Below are 26,589 nucleotides of genomic sequence, written 5' to 3'. Positions count from 1 at the left end.
TTTCCTCCTTACCACTTATTAGTATTTAGTGTATTATACACATTCATTTACCTCATTTATGGCTAATCTCCTCTACCAGAATATGGACTCCATGAAGGCAAGAATTTTCATCTGGACAAACACAGTACGATTGTATGAGTTCCCTTACAGAAAATTCTAGAAAATGGAAATTAACCCACATTAACAGAAAAAAAGATTAGTGGTTGCTTGGAGAAGGAATTTTTTTTTGGAGCGAAGAGGAGATCGGATTACAAAAGGGCCTAGAGGGAATGGGTATGTTTGTTATCTTGATCATGATGATCGTTTCATGGCTATATATGTATGTCAAAACTCTTCCAAATGTACACTTTAAATATGTGCAGCTTAGGGGCGCCTGGGTGGCTCAGCCCTCAGCTCAGGTCATGATCCCAGGGTCCTGGGATCGAGCCCCACATCATCGGGCTCCCTGCTCAGTGGGAAGCCTGCTTCTCCCTCTCACACTCTCCTTGCTTGTGTTCCCTCTCTTGCTGTCAAATAAATAAATAAAATCTTTATAAATAAATAAATATATGCAGTTTAATCTTCATCCGTCACATCTCAATAAACCTGCTTAAAAATTTAAAACATTTTAAAATTAGAGAATTTTTGTCTTCTTTATTCATTGCTATCCCCAGTGCCTAGGATATACACCTAATAAATATATTATAAATGAATGAATAAATCTTTCTCTGGGGCATCTGACCAGCAAGGAGAAGAGGACCAGAGATACTGACATAAGGGGATTGCCAAAGAAACACTTTAGCCAGATCACCCTCTACTTAATGCCATAGTCCCCAGGCCCTACTCATGTACTCAATGCTTTGAAAAGGCTCTTTAGTACCCCATTCTTAACCAAAAACACAACCAGGGGTCATTAGACAGACATTTGGGAAATGCCTCTACATGACAAGTGGATACAGACAGAAAAGACAAAGACAGCTTGGTAGGTTTGGTTGGGCAAGGCATGAGAAACAGGCATCTGCCTGTCCCTTCTGGCCCTTTGTGAACTAGAAGGCAACGTGCTCACTGGCAGGAGGATACCTGCAGGTATAATTTTACTAAAAATTCATAAAAAGGGCTATAAAAATCCACTTTGCCATTTTCACCGCCTTGCTTTAAATTAACTCACATACCAAAAGAAAACAAGAGAAAATCAAGGGTGAGAGGAATGGCCAGCATTCCCTGTGTGGATGGATGAAAGATGACTCCAAACTTTGCTGTGAAAGAGAGGAGAAAGCAAGGGGGTCAACGCTCAGAGACAAGACCCTTTGCTAGAGAGGAGAAAGCAAGGGAGTCAACGCTCAGAGACAAGACCCTTTGCTCTTCTTTGCTCCTGCCTTTATTGGTCCTTCAGGAGAATCATAAATCTTTATCACTCTTTCTCAAGCATGTGATGTGTGACAAGGGGTTTTGCTGGAACTAGGAGGATCTGTTTACGGGAAAGATATGATATGCTAATCTGCCTGTTTTACGAGTTCTGCTAAACATAGCCTAAGGGACAGTGCATACATCTCTTAGATCCCAGGGTGGCTGTTAGGGCTAAAAAGCTTCGGGGAACTCCCAGAGGCATTCCTATAGCAGAGTGGTCATGCAGGTCCCAGCAGTCCAAAGGCCAAGGCCCTTCTCTGAAACCTTCTTTGCCTCCAGCGGCCTCCGTGTTACATTTTAGCAAGCCAGGTATTATGGATGATTTCATGCTCTACATTAACCTCAACACAAGGGAAATTTTTCCTCAGAAAAAAATTAAGAGTTTTAGGGGCGCATGGGTGGCTCAGTCGTTAAGCGTCTGCCTTCAGCCCAGGTCATGATCCCAGGGTCCTGGGATCGAGCCCCGCATCGGGCTCCCTGCTCGGCGGGAAGCCTGCTTCTCCCTCTCTCACTCCCCCTGCTTGTGTTCCCTCTCTCACTGTGTCTCTCTCTGTCAAATAAAGAAATAAAATCTTTAAAAAAAAAATTGTGAGTTTTAGGTACCATCAACACTGAGGGAGGCAAAAATATATAAATTAGAACATTTTTCTGCAAAAAGCCAGCCTATCAAGTTAGAAGACTTTGGTGGGGGGGGGCGGATAAAGAAGAGCAATAGCTTTACTGCTTTGCCAAGCAAAGGAGGCTGCAACAGGCTAAGGCCTTCAAAACTGCAATCCCTCAAGCCAGAAAACTTTTAAGAAGGATGAAATGTTTCAAATAGTTTTAAATGAGGATTTTGCCGTAAGTTTTGAACTGTATTCGTATTAAGAGATTTATATAAGTTTAGGTTTTATTATAGTACCATGGAAATGCTATGTAAAATTTTAAAAACATCTATCAGCAAGTTCCCAAAGAGAATAAAAAAATTATTATATCCATGAAATCAGAACATGATTATATAAATTAAAGGGGACAAAAAGATCTACAGAACATTAAAATAAGATTGCAGAAATAGAAAACTCAATAGAAAGCTTAGAAGAGAAATTTAAGGAAATAATATTCCAGAAAGTAGAACAAAAAGACAAAAAGAAAGGAGATGAAAGATAACAAAATTAGAGGAAAAGCACAAGAAAACTCAACGGCCAACCAAATAAAAGGAACCCCAGAAGGAATGGCGGATGGCGGCGAACAAAAATAAAGAGGATCAAGTCATCTACAAAATAAATAGAAAAAAATTCCTAAAACTGCAGGACATCAGTTTCAAGACTGAAGTTACCCACGAAGAACACAACACAATGAGTGATAAAAGACCTACACTGAAGCATATCATCAGGACAATTCAGAAGCCTGGGGACCAAGAGAAGATCCTAGAAGTTTCCAGAGAAGGAGGAAAACAAACAAACAAACCCACAAAGGATCGGGAATCAGAAAGGCTTAAGGCTTCTCAACAGTAATACTGGAAGTCAAAAGAAAGAGACATGCCTTCAAAATTCTGAAGGAAAAAAGACTTCATGCCTCGAATTTTACACACAGCCAAATAATCAAAAAAGTTACAGAACAAATTGTAAAGCACACCTCTGAAAAACTGAGTCACTTAGGCCCTAGGATAATCAGAGGTCACATGGATGTAATTTTTAAATTCTATTCTGAGACGGTGAAGCACATTTTCTGACATGCAAGGGTCAAAATTTTTTTCTTTCCATATATTCTTTCACAAGAAGAAACTAGAAAACATGCCATACCAAGGTGAGGGAGTAAAACCCAAGAAAGAGGAAGGACATTGAATAAAGGTGACAGGGAATCCAACACAGAAGAGAGGTCTCATTATCATACTGTGACTTGTGGGGTATCATACAAAGCTCTCCTTATTCAGACGAATGCTCAAAAACCTTAAGAAAACATGATTCTAATAAAAGAAAATAAGCAAAAGTTACTGTTCTGACCATTTCATTAATAGCACTTTTCTTAAAATCACTTACAAAACTAGCTGTGCACTGTCATGTCTCCGACGTGTTATGAGAAACTTTTCCCGCCACTGTACAAAGTTCCCCAACACATCACCAGCACCTCCAATTATGTTGATCAGGTTTCCATTTGTCCAAATCTCTAGTCCAACTAGCACAATTCGAATATTCAACATAATATACATCTAGGAAGAAAACAAATAAATGTCTATAAAATATATTAAAGAATACGAGAATATCTTTTAACTTATGATGAAGTAACACGACTACTTGAAATAAAAACAGGACTCCTCCCCTCCAAAAAATACATTTTGTTCAATATAATGAGACTCTAACCTCTTAAGAGTCTCAGTGTCCTCATCTACAAAATAAAAGTAATAGAAGTTCAAAATTGTTTTTATCTTCCATTCCAAAATCTGACAAATTGAAAATTTTAAGTTTTTGGTAAATTTGGCTTCCAAATTGCCCTAAACTAATGTAAATCTATTTTTGGTCCGTATGTATCTCACTTAATGTAAATACTCATACATTTCACTATAGGAATATCAGTGAGTTTGATTACAAAGAGCTACCAGAAGATCCTGTTATGCAATACATGGTGAACCATATTACCTTTCTAAACTTTTACCTAAAATTCTAATTACACATACCCCAAAGGTTTCAGATAGTGCACTATGGAACTCATTTTTATTTCATAGAGATACTGTGAAGACTAAATGACAATAAATGTAAAGCACTTGGCTCAGTTTCTAGCATATTATAAAGGCTCAAGAGAACGCTATTGTCCTCATCATTATTATTATGCTTAATATTCACAACAGGGAAATACCTTATAGATGAAATTATCTTATAAGAATATGCATCTAACTCTTCAATATCTCCCACTGGATGAATGAACTACAAAGTCTCAAACCAAATTTCTCTCTCTCTCCCTCCCTCCCTCTTGTTCTCCCTCTGGTGCTCTCTCACTCACACACGCACACATGCGCACACGCGCACACACACACACACTCTGTCATATCATGGTTTCAGAGTAGGAGGCAGCCTTCATCAAAGTAAGACTGAGTAAAAATTCAAAGATCTTTTCTTAAGTGCCAAAGTTCCTTACCCTTTCTACACTGAGGATAAAATAGATGCTGATATGAAATCTCTTACTTGTCTCAGTCTTTCTACAGTTATATATTCCTTTCAAACATAAAAAATGTTACAAAACAAACTAGAAAACAGACACCTGAAAGACTGAGTCCCTAGGATAATCAGAACTCAAAATGAGACAATTTTTAAATTCTGTTCTGAGACTATGAAAAGACAGGCTAGAATAAGCCCAGTTAATAGAGAATACAACTCACACTATCCAAGTAGTTTGCTAAACGGATCATCTCCTCTCTCACTGCAGTCTGATTTCTTCCCATCATGTCATACTGAAAAGTAAGAAAGGAAAATCATTTTCACCAAAGTCATTTATGAAAAAAATTTCTAAAATCTGTTATAATGAAGATAAGAATCCCAAATATTTCCTCTGAACTAAAAATGGAGGCATTTAGACACTCACCTGCCTTTCAAATTAACAAATCTAAAGGATACATTTCAGTGATAAATAGGAATAAGAAAAACAGGTTCAAGTGTGAAATGGGTAATAAGGAAAACACTGAAGTCTTTATTTGCTCCAAATTAGCATAATTTTAAAATTCTCTTTAATGTTCTTTTTATTCATTTTAATGCAAAAATCTTTTTGAACAGTTTATAAAGGTAGTGTTCAAAACAATCAAAATGCACAGATAAAGGAATAAAAACAATCTAACAGATTTCCTGACCCTTTCATCCCTTAGGCTAAAGACATTACCAATAAACAATTTCTAAACTCTGGGCTAAATTAATGAGAGATTAACCAATGTTCACCAACAGACATTATATGTAGACAAAATAGATATTTAAAAGTTTATATTAAAACAAACAGTTGATATGACTGATTATTTTCTTCAAGACCTGGCTAAATCTAAATGTCCATTTTAACATTATTTTAATACAACCAACTAAATAACTAATGAAAAGAAAATTTTAAAAAGAATGTATGGTTTTGCTCTAAGAGCATTAATATCAGAATATATCAGATCTTTTATTAGTCAGGCATTTTATCATGATACTCCTAACAAACAAAAAAATTTAATGTATCTGATAAGGTTTGATTAAAATGGAATCATTCTTATTTTGAACCATTTTCCACCAGTACATAACGAATCTATCTGGAGAGAGTAATCAATAAAAACATTTCAAATCTCTATTTTTGACTTGTCCAAACATTCTCCAGAAACTTTTTCTCCATTATCAGGGTAAAGTTCATGCTTGGTCATACTCCCTTGCTTTTTCCTTCTACCACTTGAGGGTAATGAACCTATAATAAACAAATCTGAATACGTTTCTATCTGTTAATAAATACAGGTTGTTTATTTCCAACCTATACACAATAAGGGATTTTTTTTTAACCATAAAAATCCTCTAAACGGTCTCTGCTGCTTATAAGAAAGGAAATGCCAATATTGCTAAGTTTCTACAAACAACTTTTTCACACAAACAACAAAGCTGAAGTAAAAGTCAGAAAAAATATTTCAAATAATCTATATGTTAAATTATATAACAGCTGTATCTAAAACTGATAACCCTGTAAATGCTGAAACAGACCCATTACTTTTCTTAGCTAAGTTAAGCACAATTCTTAAATATGAATAAGGAAAATCCCTGGTGTTATCCTGGACACAGAAATTAATAGTAAATGCTAAAATCAACTATTCTCCTCTATTCCCTTCTAAAGCATGCCACGACCCAGAAGTTTCTGCGTCTTATAGTGAAGTATATGTAAGTTAGCTGAAATTCTAAAAAGCAAAGCAATTTCATTAGGCAACAAAGCAGTATCTGATTAGCTGATTTTTCATCACAGTCCTTTAAAGTCATCTGAAAAGGTGACCCTAACTGAAGGGCAATGAAGAAATTCTGCATAAGCAAATCACCCAAAAGAACGGTGGGTGGTGGGGGGAATCACCAGTAAAAAATAGTTAGAGGTATTCTCATTTGCTATGTTCAGCTTCTGGTGGGGTTATGAACATCAAGCATGTTTAAAAGAAAAAAGCCATTTTAGTTTTAAAATTACATTTAAGAAAAATGAATACAAATATATTATATTTTATGTTTCCTTCATGGGATGCTCACTTCTCATCTGCTTTTCATGAAAAAGAAGAAAAACTGTCACCAATCCTACCCTTTCCTTGTCTACGACAATGAACAGCTCCACATATCGGGTCTGTGGCAGGACAGCTCTTCTTCTCTGTCAAAAAAACAAACATCATAAAGGGGAAAAAAAAGTTATAAGACTACATGTTTAAAAAAAAACAAAAACTACATGTGTTCCATAGGTAGCGACCTTACCCTCATCTCTAATCTCTTATTTCAGGTCTGCTAAAAACATGATAAAATTATTTTTCACACAGATCAATAAAGCCAAAAACATTTTATTTTCTAAAAAAGTGCTATCTGCTCTCTGTACTAGTCTGAGAAAAATTCTAGTTAATGATAATATGAGGTATTCCAAATTTCCAAAGCAGAATTACTGATTTTCTAATATCAAAACTACACATACTCACACACACTCTAATGGGAAACCCCACTACTACATTAAAAGTGGAAAAACGAAGGTAATAATTATAATATTACAAGAATATAATAACCCAGAGCAGAAGTGAGGACAAGGTTGCTGCTTCAAAAAATGACTAGTTCTGTGGTTTTCAGAAAATCATATAAAGTACAGAATTCGACAAAAATTTAAAAGTTTTCCAATGATTAAAGTTAAAAAAGAACAGTCCAACAGGGGCACCTGGGTGGCTCAGTCGTTAAGTGTTTGCCTTTAGCTCAGGTCACGATCCCAGTGTCCTGGGATCGAGCCCCGCATCGGGCTCCCTGCTTGGCGGGAAGCCTGTTTCTCCCTCTCCCACTCCCCCTACTTGTGTTCCCTCTCTCGCTCTGTCAAATAAATAAATAAAATTTTAAAAAAATTAAAAAAGAACAGTCCAACAGTCAAAAGAGTGCACAGCGAGAGGCAATGAAAATAATGCCATAAACTCGTATGAAAATATACTAGAAGAGGCACATGCTTCTTCCAACACAACAGTATCTTGTAGAAAGGCACAGAGCCCACAACTAAAGTAGACCTGTTCCTAGAAACATTTCAGTCTAAGAGCCCCATGTCATGAGTAAGCCCGGAATCCTAATGAAGACTCAAAATAGGGATACAAGTGTTGCTGGAAGACATCTGAAATAATTAAAGTCTTAACTCTCAATTGCTCTCTCTTTCTCTGATCTAGTGCTCAAAAATCCTATTCTTGTTTGTGTAAAAGGTATCTAAATAAAAAAATTGTACTGCTCTCTGAAAGATAATATAATGGACTATTATGCAACAGTAATAAAAAGAAATATAAGTTTTTAAGATTTAAGCCCTGATTCTAAAACATACAGAAGCTTGACTGCATTCAACTTGGTGGCAGGAACTGCATCTTTTTATCCCCTAGTACCTATCAAAATGTCTGGCACATAGTTAGCAAAACCATAACAATAATAAGTATTGGTTTAATGCATAAATACATGATTTTTAACACTTTAGTCCGAGCCATGAAGAAATATATTTCCTTACTCGAAGTAGCTGAGTGATGCTAGGAGGCTCTTCCTCTTCATAGTTTATGGTTTCTTTCTCTATATCCTTGCTGGAAACCCCACATTTCAGAGGCTCTTTGTGGACATCTTCCATTCGATAAAAGATGTGCTCAAAACGAGAGCTGTTTTGCAGGGGTTCAATCCCGTAACTCACATTCTCTATATGCAGCAATCCTCTTAAGTATCGCATTACACATAAACAATTTTTAAGAATGAAGAAAATAATACACAGGAAAAGGAATCAGAAAACCTGAATTCAAATCCTAGTTCTTAACATGTATAAGAAGGGGTAGTATGGTATAGAGAAAAATACTAGGTTTTAGAGTCATGCAGACGTAAATTTAAAACTCAAGACTGCTACTTACTAACATCACTCCCTAAAAGTCAGTTAACCTCTCCAAGTGACTGCTGTATGTATAATGGAAGGCCATTCAGAACAGTGGCTAAAAGTATGGAGTCTAGAGCCAGAGAACCAGCACTGGAATCCCAAATGTTTCCTCCTAGCTGTGGGATTCTCAGCAATGACTTAACCTCTACCTTACTTTATTCTACATGGGGTTGTTCTGAAAACTAAATTATTATATAAATGCGAAATACTCAGTACATGCCCTGGCACACAGTAACTGCTCCGTGTTACTACTTAAATGGAGATAATTATAGCCATCTTATACAGCTGGTTTGAGAATTAAAATAATATTTATTAGTTCAATCAGTCACGTAACCAACGAGCCAGCACACAGCCATATTGCCAGGCCTTCAGTAAATATAATTTTAATATTACTATCACTTTACTTGATACGTGGTACAATTTCTCTGAACCTCAGTTTGCTCATCACCTAAATATGGAGAGAGAGCGAGCCCCTTTTCACAGGTATTATGAGACTTAGATGAAAGAAGATAGGTGAAAATTTTATAGAGTGCTACAGAAATTAAAAGTATGCTTTTTTAAATAGCAAAAATTACTTAGCAGTCTCAAATCAACAAAATTTTCTCTTTAGATATTGAAACTCACCAACTGTAATATTTTCTTAAATAAATATGTCAAGAATGATACCCGATACATAGCTCTAAAGATCTTCAGCAATTACCAAAGTAAAATCTAATTTGGTTAAGTCCCTCAAAATGACTTGATTTAGAAACAAAGATAGGTAAAAGGGTAAGAAATAGAAGAAAGAAAAAAAAAGGTGACACAGAAAATTCCTTACCTGAGTCCAAAACAGTCGCTAAGAGCAATGGATGAATTATAAACTCCCTCCACATAGCCCCGATAATGACAATGATTCTAAACGATAAAAACTGTATTATCTTCAAATACTGTTACATGGCTATAATTCATCACAGAAATTACAGAGCTAACAAAATTATTTAAGGTCAGTAAACTAATAATTCTGTTTATATCACTGACATCTCAATGGCATTCTTTGGACTATCTTTTACGACCCTACAAGTACAACTGTTTAGGCAGAATTCCAGAGGATACTAAGTACAAACAGCTCTACCCCAATAACCTTTAAGCCTAGAAGCAGAACAAGACAGCATTATGTCATGTTTAACATCTTAGATCACAGTCATCCAAGAAGCAACAGCAACCAACTGACATTTAACACAGCAGGGGATCCTGTGACAAGCTAATGATGCCAAGAGGGAAGAAAAAAAGAGTATGTGGCAAAAAGTAATTTTGATCCCATGATTTTCTTTTCTTCATATATTTATATTAATTTTATTATTATTAGTTTTACATTTAGCCATCTTAAAAAATAAAAGAGGCTTTATCCTTAATTTTGAACAACAAATTGTCCATTGGAAATACAAGCATATTATCACTAATATCAAATTTTTTTTTTTTACTATACAATGAGATTTTCTCCTTTTAAAACCATTTCAAAGCACTAAAAAAAAGCCAAGGTCATGGGGAGGGGGCTGTTGGGGAGTCTAGCCCTACCAGACATTAAGACATATCACAAGGCCTTAATAATTAAAATAGTATGGTACCAGTGGTGAATTGAGAGAACCACCAGTGGAACAGAATTTGGGGACTTGAAATAGACCAAAGTACACACAGAACTGGGACAAGGATTTTTGAAATAAATGGTGCTCAGTCTACTGGTTAGACATTTGGAAAAGGATAAAATTAGATCCATACCTCACACCATACATCAGAATAAAATCTAAATGAATCAACAATCTAAACATAAAAAATAAAAACCATACAAGAACTAAAAGAAAATATGGGTGAATTCCTCTTTAACCTGGGTGTAGAGAAAGGCTAACTATCACTCAAAATATATATGCCATAAAAGAAAAAAATGATAATTTTTACTATATAAAAAGTTTTTCAAATTTCTACATGGAAAGAAACACCAAAAAACAAAATCAAACACAATATACAGATTGGGAAAAAAAATACGTGTCACTTGTATCACAGCTAGAAGACTAACATCCCTAACTATAAAGAACTCTTAAACATCAAAGGGGAAAGCTTAAAAACTCAACAGAGGAGAGGAAGAAGTAAAACTGTCACTATCTGCATATGACATAATATTATATATAGAAAACCCTAAAGACTCCACCAAAAAACTGTTAGAACTAATAAATGAATTCAATAAAGTTGCAGGAAACAAAATCAATACACAGAAATCTGTTGTTATATCCACTCATAATGAACTAGCAAAAAGAAAAATTAAGAAAACAATCTCATTTACAATTGCATCAAAAAGAATAAAGTACCCAGATATAAATTTAACAAAGGAGGAAAGATCTACAGAATCTACAGATACAGAAAATGATAAGACATTAATGAAAGAAACTGAAGAAGATACAAATAAGCAGAAAGATAATCCATGATCATAGATTGGAAGAACAAATATTGTTAAAATGTCTAGACTAGGGGCGCCTGGTTGGCTCAGTCATTAAGCGTCTGCCTTCAACTCAGGTCATGATCCCAGGGTCCTGGCCCCGCATTGGGCTCCCTGCTCAGCGGGAAGCCTGCTTCTCCCTCTCCCACTCCCCTTGCTTGTGTTCCCTCTCTCACTCTCTCTCTCTGTCAAATAAATAAAATCTTTTAAAAAAAAATGTCTAGACTAACCAAAGCAATCTACAGATTCAACGCAATCCTATCAAAATTCCAAGGGCGTTTTTTACAGAAATGGAACAAAAATTCTAAAATTTGTCCAGAATCACAAAAAGCACTACCGGGAATAAAGATACTTCTTTTTCTTCTTGAGAAAGAAAAACAAAGCTAGAGGCATCATGCTCCCTAATCTCAAACTATACTACAAAGCTATGGCAATCAAAACAGTATGGTGTTGGCATAAAAACAGACACACAGATCAATGGAACAGAACAGAGAGCCCAGAAGTAAACCCACACCTACATGGTCAGTTAATTTCTGACAAACGAGCCAAGAATATACCAGTCTCTTCAATGAATGGTACTGAGACAACTGGATAGAAAAGAATGAAACTGGACCACCATCTTATACCATACATAAAAATTAACACAAAATTAGATTAAAGACAGCATAGCAACTATAGTTAATAATACTGTACTGCATATATGGAAGTTGCTAAGAGATTAATCTTAAAAGTTCTCATCACATGCACAAAAAAAATATTTTAACTATGTATAACAGATATTAATGACACTTACTGTGGCGATCATTTCACAATATATACAAATATCAAATCATTATGATGTACACCTGAAGCTAATGCAGTATAATGCATGTCAATTATACCTCAATTAAAAAAAAAACTCTTAGAGGAACAGCAACAAAAAAACCCAGTGGAAAATAGGGCAAAAGACACAAACAGGCAATTCACAAAAGAACATAAAAATGCCCTCACATATATGAAGATTTTCAATCTCACTCATGAAAAAGTAAGAATCATGAGTCTACACTGACATAAATAATTAAAATTAAGAAAGGAAAACTTTTCCTTGCAGAAGGCACTAATGCATAGAGAAGCACTAATGAAATTCGGAAATCACCATTTTAACCACCATCATAATACCCATTAATTCAGGAAACTAGTAAATACTAACACTAGTGGGTAAAAATGTGAGAAGTAACAGGATATTTATATTAGTCTCAAAATGTCTAACCATAATATTCGTTACAAAGGCAAAAAAAACATTAACTGAACAGAGGAGAAACAGGGCAAACAATTCCTTAACTAAATGATCAAAGTTAACACTATCAGCAACAACACTTAACCACAGCACATGCTTCTTAGTATATGTGCTGCCGAAGCGAGCACCACAGCACATGCTTCTTGATAGGATACACTGAGAACCACTCGGGATCACTTTGGTGGTATTCCTGCCAAAACTACATAACCTGAATCTGATCACGGGTAAACATCAATCTCAAATTGCAGGACATTCTACAAAAGTTGGCCCGTACTTCCTAAAAATGCCAGTGTCATGAAATACAAGGGAAGACAAAGGATTTCCAGACTAAAGGAAACTACAGAGACATAACCACTGAATGCAGCACATGAACTTGGATTTTCTTTTGCTATAAAGTACATTACTGGGATGATGGACCAAAAAAATCTATATCAATAAGATCTGTAAATTAGATAATAGTATTGCTTCAACGTTACCTTCCTAATTTTGAAAACTGTACTTGATTACATACAAGAATTCCTTGTTTGGGGGGGAAATTTACACTGAAGTGTTTAAGGGTAAAGGGATACCATATCTGCAATATACTCTGAAAGGTTCAGAAAAAAAAATAGAGAAGAAAGAATAAAGGAAATGAAGTAAAATGTTAACATTTGGAGAATCTAGGTGAAGGGGATGCATGAATATTTTATATTATTCATGCAATGTTTCCTATACGTCTAAAGTGGTGAAAATTTAAATAAATAAATAAATAAGCAAGTAGGCACTTCTATGCTAAAAATACAGGCTCAATTTCAACATTTACAACTTTTTCTAGTGTGGGGCAGTTCACAACCACTTATGTTTTTCTTTCTAGTGCTTTGTGTTAAAGTCTAGCTTTGATATGGCCTTCTTCTCACTAGAGGAAAATAAATACCTTCTACTATGACCAATGAAGTAGCACTTATGAGATAATAATACTTATAATTCCTGGCCCTCCAAAATTAAATGTTTCTAGTTTCAATTATAGTAGAAAGCTGTCTTATTTGACATGACTAAAATCCAGCACTTGGTCACTGAATCTATCAACTTGATGGTATTTTTTTAAATGACTTGGTTTTATTAAATCTTTCCAAAGCCTTCGATGCACTTTAAAAAAACAACAAATCATATTTCATAAGTTCATAAAACATCTAATTAAACTGTGTGATTACAGTAAAGGCACAAATGCCACAGTTTTGGAAACATGCAAACTATGAGCAAGAAACTCAACTAGGGAGAGAAATATACACAGAACTCTGAGAGGGAAATGCCTAGGGCAGCCAATATAGTTTTCGGATGAAACAAAGAGTATTAATTAATTAGGGAACTTAGTGAAGACACTGGCTGATGCATTTGCAAGGTACTCCAAAGTTCTGACACAAGGTAATTTGGGGTTTTACTTCACACAGTAACTTGTATAAAGTGGTTATTAAAGCTTAGTTTTTTTTGTGAAAAATGGCCTTTGTGAAAGACACTGATGATAAAAACCAAGTAAGAGCTTTACAAATTACTTTAATCTTAAATAATAGCTCGTAAGGGAAAGCGTTTAAATTTTCTCAGTGTAATTTCATTGTATTTTATAAACAAAAGTAATGTCATTATGATATCTGGCAATCTAGCCATATGCCAAAAATTCCCAGTACCAAAGTTTTAATTGGTATCTCAAATTTACAGACATACTTTCTTCTATCTGAACAATATTCAATAACCAAGAAACAAGTAAAAGACTTCATCTGTCTTAGTTTATATTTTTCAATCACCCAGGAAAGCATAATTCCATAATACTACTTGAAAATAACAGCTGCATAAATTTCTATGACCAAAATCTATTTTTAACAGTTTTAAGCATATATATATTCAATAATAACAAATAATAATATTTATTGAGTTAAAAATGGTTAGGCTATCTGTTCTAAGTATCTTACAAGTATTAACTCATTTAATGGAGATACAATGTACAGCATAAGGAACATAGTAACATGTAACAACTTCGTATGGTGACAGATGGGAACTAGATTTGTCATGGTGATCACATCACAACATATATAAATGCTGAATCACTATGTTGTACACCTAAAACAAATACAATATTGTATGTCAATTACACTTCAATTTAAAAAAAAAAGCATTAACTCCTTTAAGCCTTCCAGTAACTCCTCGAAGCTGTAATTATTGACATTTTAAGGTGAAGATAGTAAGGTGCAGACAAGTTAAAGTAACGTGACCAGCAAATAAATGACAGAGCCAGGATTAAGTCCAAACAATGTGTATCTCCAAAACCTACACCATGAAACTTCTCCCAAGAGGGGAAAAAAAAAACAACCCTTTACGATCACTGCTTTTGTCAAGTGGCTTAAATTATGTGGTCTTTGGCTTCATGGCACAGTAATTTCTGGATAAATAATTGAATGGTTAGATGAAGAGAGAAGATGGGTTATTTGTGATCTGGTTTATGCTGTCATATATGTTTAAGCTGCTCTACTAGTTTGCTATTAAACAATGGACATTATAATAAGACACTAAAATAAAGGAATCAGAAAGTGAATCAGAAAAGAATAAGACTAAGTCAGTGTATCCTTATTTTTTTTAAGTACTAGTAATTAATCTAAAATAAAGGTTTGCCTTCTATTTATTGGAAGAGTGCTGCAGAAGTACCTAACTAACATAAACAATTCAACCTAGCCAAAGATTACAAAGCTTAGGAGAAAAATAACACATGTTTAATTGGAACAAAGACTTCTCATGGACACTAATGCAAAAGAAAAAAATACAGAATACCTAACTGCCAAAAGGGACTATAAAAACACTCTTCCCAAATGACACTGGAAATGTTTATGCTCTAATTTATTAACACATAAAGCCAAATTCAGCAACTGCCAATTATTTCAAGTATTCCCGGCCATCTGTCCTCAGGAATACTGTTCTCTGATGCACAGAGGGCCACATTTCTTCAGAAAAGAACTGTTTTTAGTAAAAACTTAGGACATACAAGTGTTTTTTCTTTACTAAGAACTAATGGCAAGTTAAATGGTTTAATAAGGAAGATGTGCTTTCAGAGATACTAACTTTCAGCAAAAAAAAAATTTTAAACCTATGTTAAAATATATCAAACATTCCCCCTTCATAAGCAGTAAGGATTACCATTAAATAGAAGATTCTTTTCCTGGACTTAAAAAAAAAAAAAAAAACCACTTGACTACCGAGTACCTGGAGAACTATAAAATACAGTCTAGTCCATGTAAAGGCACCCACCACCCACCACCCACCACCCACCCCCTTCCTGGGACAACTCCAGGTATCAAAATGTCAAGAGTGGCCCTTGGTGACGGTGCAATATACAGTCTTGTGTATGGGAAATAGAACTCATTTTAAAATTATAATTATTTTAAATTTGCTATAAGATCAAGAGGAAAATATATTACCTGTACATCAGGATGGTCAGAGATCAGAGCCCCGTCCTTGTTGTAGGTATAAACTACAAAATCTCGGGGCAAAAGGTCACTGGAAGAGGAATAAAACACATCATTTAAAATTATTCTAATCTATATACAACTAAGAACACAACTCACAAGGCAGTACTCCTAGAAGAGATAAGCAGGAATAAAAACTTTTACCTGACAAATCATTATTTAAAGAGGGAACTACTATAAAACAAAAAGCTCATGAATTGACTTAAATCTGAAATCGTGTGCACTGCTTCCTCATAAAAAATGCGGAGCTGCATATTTATTTTAATGGTCATAAAACGCTGGTTGCAAAAAACATAAGTAATGTCTTTAAATTTTTCTAATACATCTCATAGGAAAGGTACAAATAAGGTTATACAGTACATCATATTTCCAGAAAAAAAAGTAAGTGCTTTTACTCTTTCCTAAAAGTCCTATATAAACAAGAAGCACTCACTGCTTTAACCTGGTAAGTACAGAGGCAAAATCTGTGTCAGTTGGAGGAGACAATTACTGCTGATTCCTGAAGCTCCCTTGCGCGTTAAGGGAGCTCAGTACTGTAAACCTTATGTGGAAAGACAGGGTTATCTTCATTAAAGGAAAAAAAACTATTCAGTGACACTTGTTAAAGATGATGGGGGCGGGAGGGGGAGGACGCCTGGGTGGCTCAGTCATTAAGCGTATGCCTTTGGCTCAGGTCATGATCCCGGGGTCCTGGGATCGAGCCCCGCATCAGGCTCCCTCCTCTGCGGGAAGCCTGCTTCTCCCTCTCCCACTCCCCCTGCTTGTGTTCCCTCTCTTGCTGTGTCTCTCTCTGTCAAATAAATAAATAAAATCTTAAAAAAAAAAAAAAGATGGTCAGGGGGACTTTACTCAGCTCCACTGTGATAGGTATAGGAACCACAGCAATGGCATTTTACAGTGAGGGAGTGCTAAGGATCAACTCCAAATACAGCATGGGCAAGTGGGAATTTATAGCCAAAGGGCAAGGTATCCGGGATCAGCGGATAGAAAATTACTAATTGGAAATATCAGCATTGAGGGGCAGTGTGGCTAAACTAACCTAACAGATTCTCACTGAAGACAGGCCAGGGTGATCAGAAATCACCTGGAGGGTGGTAAAGGATGAGGAACATGATCACATGTCCAGAGGGATCAGAAATGGGGTAGGCGGGGAGGAGTTCTTACTAAAACCAGATTTTACAGGAAGTACACCAATGCACCTAGAAGGTTCAACAGCCTGACTAAAGTGTGGTCTGTTTGTCAGTCTCCCCTCTTGTTTAAGAAAAGAAGAGACATCCTTCTTTCCTCTGAACAACATAAATCCGTTTTTCTGTCTGGATGCCTTTAGTTCATTAAGATCAGCTGAATCATTTATTGGAACTTGGTAGTAAAGGACATTTGCTGGATGCAGCTAGCAGTCAGGCATTTAATGAGGACAGCTGCTATGAAAATAAAAGAAAAACAAAGATTAATAGTTAGAAACCCAGATGCTGAGTCCAGTGGGTAGCACTCAAAGTTTTAGATCTGAAGTTCTTGAAGCATGGTAGAGGATGGTGTTGGCCATCTGACAGATCTTCCTGGTTGGCAGTTTGAATGTCTCTGGTGATGGCATCAGGCATTTCTGGTAAACTTTCTGAATGGGCCATACAGCAGAAGGCAGGAAGGTTGCCCATACATGATCTGTTGTGGTAAAAAAAAATTTTTTTTCTTTGGAATTTATATCAATTTTCCAGCTTCCGCTTGCAGAACTTCAGGAAAAGGGTGGACTTAATTCTCAATAATTCCAAGTCAGAAGGAAGAAAAATTGGAAATGTTACTTTGGAGAATTGTAACCAGCTAATGGAAGAAACTAGACGATTTCAGGATTTGGGAAAAACTGGCAAAATGAGGAGCGCCTGGGTGGCTCAGTCGGTTGAGTCTATGACTCTTGGTTTTGGTTCTGGTCGTGATCTCAGGGTCGAGAGATCGAGCCCCATGTCAGGCTCCGCACTCAGTGCAGAGGCTGCTTGAGACTCTCTCTTTCCCTCTGCCCCTCCCCTGCTCACACATGCTCACTCTACCTCTCTCTAAAATAAATAAAAAAATCTTTTAAAAAAAACCAAAAACCAGGCAAAATGTACAAGATGAGCCAGCAAGGGTACACTGTAGTTTTCTACTGCAACAAAAAAAATTTCTCTCTACAGTCACCCTCATTTCTGTCAAAGATAATCAAAGCAAGACTAATCTGTTTGCAAAGTAAGTCTAGTCTCATTAAACCTGGTCTGATTATTTACATAAGGGCAGCAAAAATAATGACTGACTGCACAGGCCCTGGTTTGAGTTTGATTTGCTGGAACATTTCATAAGTAATCTCAGATTGGACTTTTAAAAGCCTCTCAGGGCTGGGAAAGCCACATGAAGAACTCACCACTAGATTTTTTTTGCTTGTGGTGCTTACAGATATAGGAGAATTCCACTCTTCTCAAGGTTCTCAAAATACCCTGAGGTGCCTGGACCTGCCAGAAATGACCTTCCTTACTCACCTATAAGGCAGGAAACCCTGTAAGCGAGATACAGGCTAGTTTTTTCCAAGGGGTGTGGTTTATGAACATTGGCTCCTCAAAGTCAACCTTAGTTCCTTAAAGCCCTCTGGTCATATCTGATCTGACGCATATCATTCTCAAATATGACATTCCAGACAAAAACCCTGGTGATATAACTAAGGTTCCATTGCATCCTGTTACAGGAGAACAGATTTTCACTGAACTTACATAAATAACTATACTGCCATGAAAATAAGAACACTAAGAGCTTCCAGTTTCTAGAGGGCTCAGGTAGGAAGGAAAGATCAGTGCTTCAGCTGTTTACAAAGGAATAAATTACAAATTGCTGTAAGTTGCATTTAGCTTAAGAAAAAAGGTTTTCCTTAAATTTGGAGAAAAAAATTAAAGAACTAGCAACATTTCAAACAAAAACTTATAAAAAATTTTAATCCTCTTCATCAGTTCATTCAGGTCCACATAATTAAGTCTTGTTTTACTTAATCCTGGGTTAACAGTTCTTAGGAATCCATCAGTTTCTTCATTAGTTCTGGAAATTCTTACACAATCAAATGGCAAGGTCTCAAAGTTTTCAAGTGATGCCATCAAGGAGCATTCTAACCTGTAGCTAGTTATAAACACTTCTAGAAAAGAATCACAGTAAAATTTTAACTGTCTGTGAGTGACAAAATACTTGAAAATTGTCGAGGTTAAAGATCTGATAAGAGTTCATCATAATGCTATTGACAAGGACATTTTGTTATTTCTGTGACATACAATAATTTAAGATAATAGCTCAACAATAAAGGTATTGACAAATTTCTATGAATATCATACAATTTCATGAACACATATAACACATAACCTGTATTGTATGTACAATCATCACTTTTTTGACAATGCTTCCCACGTAACTTAACATATTAAATAAGCCTAATTAGTTAAACATGTCTCTTTTTATAAGGAGAGAACAAAACCTATGAGATTTTCCAAAGGTCATCTAGGAAATCTCAACGTTAATCTGAGGTCAAAAAGACTCCTCTTAGACCTGATGTGGGGAAGCCGTCACAAAGGTCAGAAGGTTTGATCATCTGACTAAACAGGATCACAGGTCACTGGGAAACAATCCTTAGTTATCCATTTAACCAAAGTCACCATGAAAAAATCTCAAAGGCAAATACAGAAAGCTACCTAGTTACAAAAATTCTTAGCTCTTACTATTGAGAACACCTGGTTTTCAAAGAACTGATTGACATAATACGAAGCACAGGAAATTATTTTAAAACACAAAATCTTGTTTTCCCAGGCATATTACTTAAAAGGTAAAGAAAATCAACCTTTTTTACAATTTCTTATTAAGAGCAAACAAATAATCTAAGAAAACTTTGTTGTTTTAACAGAAAGAGAAAACCAAATAATGGTTTGACATCAGTGTGCCATTAATACTAAGGCAAATTTTTTTAAATTAAAATTAATTAATTAATTAAAAACCCTACAAATAAATCCATCCAATCTTGGCCAGCTTTGACCAGAAAAGGAAAGACTCCTTTTCCAAGCTTCCTTTTCCACAAATCTTGTAAGGAATTTTTCTTATTATCCATTCAGTTTTCATCCCACTCTTTTCTTCTTTCTCAGAGAATTCTAAAACAACCAGTCCTTCTATTTTATAAAAATTACTCTTCCCCTTAACAAAAACATGTCCTTCATACCTTTCCTTATCAAAAATACATCTTACTTTCCTCTTATACAGTTTTTCTTTACCCTTATTATTCCTAGTAGTTTCATTTACATATATTGACTATATTTTTAACCATCAGAAACCCAAATTTTCAATGAAAAGTAGGAAGCAGGCAACTGTAAACTCACGTACTACTATAGCAAGTTTAAGATTATCATTTCATAATTCCTAGAGACATGTCTTTTTCATAGCACAACTTTATCATGTTTATTCACAGATTCAAGTATACTTAGCTTTTTTATACCATATTAAAAATGAAATGCCAAAAGTAAATAAATTAATGTTTCAATATTTTCTCTAATTTGGAAATGAGATCTAGATAGTCAAAAAATATCCATGATTAACTTAACTTTGTGTAGCTTGAACATTTAAAGTTATGAAAAGGTTTTTGAAACTATTTTTAAGGAGACCTAGTATAAAACAGAATGATGATTGAGAAGTTCATTTATAAACTTTTATCCCATTTATATCTATTTAATTTTGATCTTAACAATTACGTTTGAATTACTCATGAAAATTTCATAAGACATTAACTAAACAAAGCTAGCCATCCATCATCTTAACTTATTTTTTCCTTTTGACAAGTCAAGCAAGTATCAGAAAAAAAAAAATCACAGATGCAAACAACCTAAGGAACTTACAAAGTTATTCATATGATTCTTCCTTCCTTGTCTTTTTTAACTCCTGTGCTTGATACACATTAAGCAATTCCTTTTTATTACACATTTTGTTTTTAGGTTAGATTTATAGTTTATAATCTTAAACATCTAGCAGAAATAACGTAAGTTTGTTTGACTAGTAAACACAGGTAGAAAAAAACTTTGTACCTGCATTACATATTTAATGCTGAAAACCCTGAAGTTGTCAGAGTTTAACAATAATTTTATCAATAATTTTAAAGCTAGCTTTATTTACCAAAGATTATCCCAAATCATGTGAATTTTAAAAAGAAAAAAAAAAAAAGACGGGTTAGTTTATCTCTGACTTTTAAGAAAATTTATGTAAGTGTTCATTAGTTTCTAAGCCAATTTGAATAGAACCCCTTTAAGGGATTTTTTTTTAAGATTTATTTATTTATTTGAGAGAGAGAGACCATGGGCACAAGCAAAAGTGGAGGGTGGGACAGAGGGAGAGAATCTCAAGCAGACTCCCTACTGAGTGCAGAGCCCCACACAGCACTCGATCTCACCACCCACAAGATGAGTCAAAATCACCAGTCGGACACTTAACTGACTGAGCCACCCAGGCACCTCTCCTTTAAGGGATTTTATAAATTAATTTATAAATTAATTTGGTAATACCATCCAGAGGCAGGAAACTACAACACATCTATAACACACATATATATAAACATACAGACACATACAAATAGAGATCTTATAGCTTCCATTCCAAAATTTTAGCCACGAGTCAGTAAAACAGTAATGCAGTCTCACCAGTTTATCTCCACTTTGTATTTTCATCCGAATTGTGTTTGTGACAAATGGACCAAGTTAAGGTGACCTGCTTACCAGTAACTGTGGAAACTTTTAAGATTTTTTTTTTGCTGTGATATGTAATCTTATGAAGGCAATGGACTAAATTTTAGGTGAGTGACTGAAAAGACATCTAAGTGCTGTCTGGACATTTCCAAAGTCCCTGAGTGGACAAACTGTCTAACTTTATTTCCAAATGGCCTTTCTTTTTCCTCTTCTGAGCCTCAGGGAGTTGCTTTCAGGGGTACCTGACTCCCTTGAGAGGACCCAGTGGAGACTAGGGGCAACTACAGTTCCAGGGGCTGTAGAAAGCTGAGGGCTGAAGTGGGGAGGGAAAAGTCAACAGGGGTGGACAGAGGGATGGAGGTGGCAGGGGCTTGAAGAGGTATATCTCAAAGGATTCAAGGAAACTAGAGGGAAGGCTGAAGGTGGTAGGAGGAGGAAGGAGGAGTAGAAGCAGCAGGAAGGGAGAGATACAGGGAGTCAAGTTGGAGAGATCTCAAGTTTCCTGAAGAGGACAATGAAGTTCCAAATTACCCTCAGCAAAATCATGCCAATAAGAAAGGAAGCAGACCCAGCAGAAAGTCAGCAGGAGTTTGAGAAAAGGGGTTTCAGTTGACTGAGAAGTTCCCCTGGGAGAAGCGGGATGCAACAGAAAGAAGAGAGAGACCTCACAGAGAGCCAGGAGGAAGAAGCTTCCAGCCCAGGGAGTCAGGGAATAATCCCCCCTCAGAACAAGGAGCCAGGAAGACCTTCCAGGCCAGCAGGTACCTTGCAAAAAAGCGTGGGACTCTAACCCAGCTTCAGAGAGTATAATCAAAATCTTAAACATCAAAATCTGTCCTTACCAGCTTCAACGGACGTTTGTCAGGAGCAATAGTTCAGGAGTCGGACTCACCAATGGATCCCCAATCAGTCAGTCAGGAATGAAGACAAAGCCTTCAAAGGTGCATACTTAGGGCCCTGGGTGAGAGATCTGGGGGTCCAATGATGAATCTGATCCTATCTGAGTCCTGGCACCATGACTACAAAAGAAAAAAAAAACATCCAATGACACTTTTAAAGATGGTAAGGCAGACTTTATTCAGGACCATTGCATTAAGTGTAGGGACCACTTCAATGGGATTTCACAGTTGCGGAGAGAGAGAAGGATCAACTGCAAATACAGCATGGGGAAAGTGGGAATTTATAGCCAAGGAGCAGGGTAGCAATGGACAGAAAACTACTAACAGGAAACTTCAGGGGTGAGGGGGGTTCTAGCTAAAGAAACCTAACAGATACTTGCTGAAAACAGGACAGTGTGATCGGACATCACCTGGGGAGTGCTAAAAGGTTGACGAACCTGATCACACGACCAGAATGATCAGACATCAAGGGCAAGGCGGGTAGTGGTTCTTGCTAAACTGACTTAGTCGGGGTCTTGCCAAAACCGGATTTTACAAGGAAGTGCACTGATACACTGATACACTGATACACCTAGAATAAGGTCCAGCAGCCTGACTGAAGTTTGGTCAAGCAAAGAATCTGTCATTTGCAGCAGAACCGGAGCAGCTCTATACTTATCTCCAGGGCTTACGGACAAGTCAGGGAGGCAATGTGCTAGCTAGTGATTTATAATGTGCCATTTAAAGTTCCAAACTCCCCCTGGAGGTAGCCGGGCCCAGCTTGCCTATACTGTTTAAAGATGGAGAGATTGATGGTTTGCATTCCATTTAATCAGTTCCACAGCCTAACTTTGGCTACATGACCAGAGTAGTATAAAAGATCCCTTGTATAAACTTGTGCCTGGGCTCCCCTGAAAGTAAGAGGCCACACCCTTATCTCACAGGTTTGTAATCTGAAGACAAAGCACATCTGGGATTTGTGTTAAGTTTTCAATCCCCTTTCTTCATCCTGAAGCACTGAAACATTCACCTTTATTAAAGCCTACTTGAGTGAGCCTGAGAGCTGCCTGCGGAGTCTTCAGTCCTTTCAATTATTCAACCCTGTTCATCACTGCACTGCCTCCTCCCCTCTCTCTCTCTCTCTCTCTCTCTCTCTCTCTCTCTCACACACACACACACACACACACACACACACACACACACACACACCCTCCCTCCCTCCCTCCCTCCCTCCCTCTAGTGGTGAATCTGAAAAGAATAAACGAGATAGTTTGCTTTGCTCTGCCTTTCTCCCTCTTTGGAAGTCACTGCCTACCCAGTGAGAGGAAATTCCACTATGCTTCCCCAGAAGCAGACTTGCCACTAGGGAGCACTGACATGAACGGCTAACTCTGCCTGATGCTGGCGTTCAGAACTAGTAGGTCCATCAGGCTTTCCTTCTAAGCTAAATCCTCCACCCCAGCCCTTATCAATAATAAAAGTGATATGTGACCTCTTATTTAACTTACCCTTCCATTTCATTTTTAAATCTGTCCACACAGGCAGAGAAAGATGTGATCTCTTCTTTCCCATAACCCTCCTCCACAAGAGGGGTTCATGGCTTTAATCAAATTCTTAGGGGATTCGAGACCCAAAAAGAGTTAAGACCACTATTATAGAGGCAATGGAAGGAAAAAATAAGCATTTACTAGAATACGGTCACTCCTTTATTGAATTTCATAATTTCCTTATTACTACAAAGAATGCATCTGAGCCATTTTATTACAGACCATCTACCCTGTTTTCATTAGTGATCACTAGTTTTGATGACCACCTTTCAAAGACATTCAAAGGTCTAACAACTCTTACAAATGCCTGGAAAAGTACCATTTGCCACCAAATCAAGAAGCATTGTAATATACAGCAGACATAACACACATATATAGATCACTAGACTTCTGGTCAAATGACTTGGGTTTGTGCCCCAGCTTGAACCCCTAGAAACTATGTGACGCTGGGCAAGTCAAGGAACTTTCTTGAACTTTAATATTCTTATGCATAAAATGAGGACCACAGACACTGCTCAACAATTTGGTTGTTATAACAGTATGATAAATGAGATGAAGGATATGAAAATGTTTTATAAGATGAAAACTATATAAACATAAGGAACTACAGTTGACCCTTGAACAACACAGGACTTAGGGGCACTGACACGCCATGCAGTCAAAAACCCACATATAATTTTTGACTCCCCAAAAACTTAACTACTAACAGCCCACTGTTGACCAGAAGCCTTACCAATAACATAAGTGGTCAGTTAACATGTACTTTACACATTATATGTATTGTATACTATATTCTTATAATAAAGTAAGCCAAAGATAATGTTGTCGGGGTGCCTGGGTGGCTCAGTTGGTTAAGCAACTGCCTTCGACTCAGGTCATGATCCTGGAGTCCTGGGATTGAGTCCCACATCCGGCTCCCTGCTCAGCAGGGAGTCTGCTTCTCCCTCTGACCCTCTTCCCTCTCGTGCTCTCTATCTCTCATTCTCTCTCTCTCAAATAAATAAATAAAAAATCTTTAAAAAAAAAAAGATAATGTTGTCAAGGAAATCATAAGGGGGTGCCTGGGTGGCTCAGTCAGTTAAAAGTCGGACTCTTGATTTCGGCTCAGGTCATGATCTCAGGGTTGTGAGATTGAGCCCCGAGTCAGACTCCGTGCTGGGCATGGAGCCTGCTTAAGATTCTCTCTCCCTCTGCCCCTCCCCTCCTCTCTCTCTCTCTTAAAAAAAAAAAAAAAAAAAGCGGCGCCTGGGTGGCTCAGTTGGTTAAGAGTCCAATTCTGGATTTTGGCTCAGGTCATGATCTCAAGGTTGTGAGATCAGCCTCACAGTGGGCTCCATACTGGTCGTGGAATCTGCTTAAGACTATCTCTCTCCTCTGCCCCTCTCCCTACCCCATGCTAGCACTCTCTCTCTCTCTCTTGCTCTCTCAAAAAAAAAAAAAGTCATAAGGAAGAGAAAATTCATCTACAGTACTGTACATATACTTATTGAAAAGAATCCACATATAAGTTGCCCCATTGGTTCAAACCCATGTTGTTCAAAGGTCAACTGTATTATTTTGACATAATTTTAATTAATTTACATCTCCTACAAAAAGGAAGAGAAGAAAACATTTAGACCTATTAGTTTTTTTTTACATATTGACATCATTACATTAGAGTCAAGCAAGATCCTTCAAGTTTTGTGAGAATTAAATAAATAATATACCTAAAAGTACCTAATACAGTGCCTAGAACATAGAAAATGTTTAATAAATGCTAATATCCATCAAATACAGTAGAAGGCTTCAGAAAGTCTGTCTGACGATATCTGTTGCACTGCCTGAAACTCTGCTAGGAGGACTCAAACCCTTTGGATTAATATCCTCTTCTAGATTAAAAGTCTTACTCAAACTTGAGGATGCATAAAACTCATCTAGAAAGCTCGTTAAAACACAAATTGCTATGACACCTCCCAAAATTCTGGTTCATTCTAGGGTTAGTCCGGTGAATTTGCATTTGACAAACTCGCGGGGGCTACTGAGAGGTTCCAGGACTATGCTTTGAGCAGCACTTCCTTAGACAGAAATACTTTACATCCCCCCATTCACACCTCATTGTAGATGGGCTTATTAGGTGACTTTTTTTTCTAGGATCTCTCACTAAAGATACTGGAAGTTTGCTATATAAGAAAAGGGAAAGGGGGGGTGCCTGGGTGCACAGTCAGTTAAGCATCTGACTCGGTTTCAGCTCTGGTTGTGATCTCAGAGTCATAAGATCGAGACTCACATGGGGCTCCATGCTCAGTGGGGAGTCTGCTTGAGATTCTCTCTCCTTCTCCCTCTGCCCCCTCACACTTGTGCACTCTCTCTCTCTCTCACAAATAAATAAATCTTTTTTAAAAAAAAAGAAAAGGGAAAAGGGAGAGACAGGCCACAGGAAATTGGGTGACTCAGCATGGTTAAAAACTTGGCATTTCGGGGCACCTGGGCGGCTCAGTCGTTGAGCATCTACCTTCGGCTCAGGTCATGATCCCAGGGTCCTGGGATGGAGCCCCACATCGGGCTCCCTGCTCCGCGGGAAGCCTGCTTCTCCCTCTCCCACTCCCCCTGCTTGTGTTCCCTCTCTCGTTGTGTCTCTCTCTGTCAAATAAATAAATAAAATCTAAATAATAATAATAATAATAATATTAAAAAAAAAAAAACTTGGCATTTCAAAAAGGCAGTCAAAGAACACAGATTACCGAAGTGGGATCAGGTGAAAA

The 26,589-nt window shown here is 36.8% G+C and overlaps 1 protein-coding gene across 1 annotated transcript in view; it reads right to left on the bottom strand.

The window, feature by feature from the left end:
- Positions 1-26,589, bottom strand: part of ADAM9 (ADAM metallopeptidase domain 9) — a 156,911-nt gene that overhangs the window by 116,515 nt on the left and 13,807 nt on the right. The window contains exons 4-9 of the mRNA XM_025885930.2: positions 15,659-15,737; positions 9,293-9,369; positions 8,068-8,263; positions 6,643-6,708; positions 4,739-4,810; positions 3,405-3,574 (exon numbers count right to left, since the gene is read on the bottom strand). Coding sequence (XP_025741715.2) covers positions 3,405-3,574; positions 4,739-4,810; positions 6,643-6,708; positions 8,068-8,263; positions 9,293-9,369; positions 15,659-15,737 — 660 coding nt within the window. The remainder of the gene's footprint in view (positions 1-3,404; positions 3,575-4,738; positions 4,811-6,642; positions 6,709-8,067; positions 8,264-9,292; positions 9,370-15,658; positions 15,738-26,589) is intronic.

Source organism: Callorhinus ursinus, unplaced genomic scaffold (genome assembly GCF_003265705.2).
Source record: "Callorhinus ursinus isolate GAN/ISIS: 27379988/994484 unplaced genomic scaffold, GSC_fseal_2.0 scaffold17, whole genome shotgun sequence".
NCBI classification, from domain to species: Eukaryota; Metazoa; Chordata; class Mammalia; order Carnivora; family Otariidae; genus Callorhinus; species Callorhinus ursinus.
Note: the sequence above shows the minus strand (reverse complement) of the source record. Positions and strands in the feature narration are given on the sequence as shown.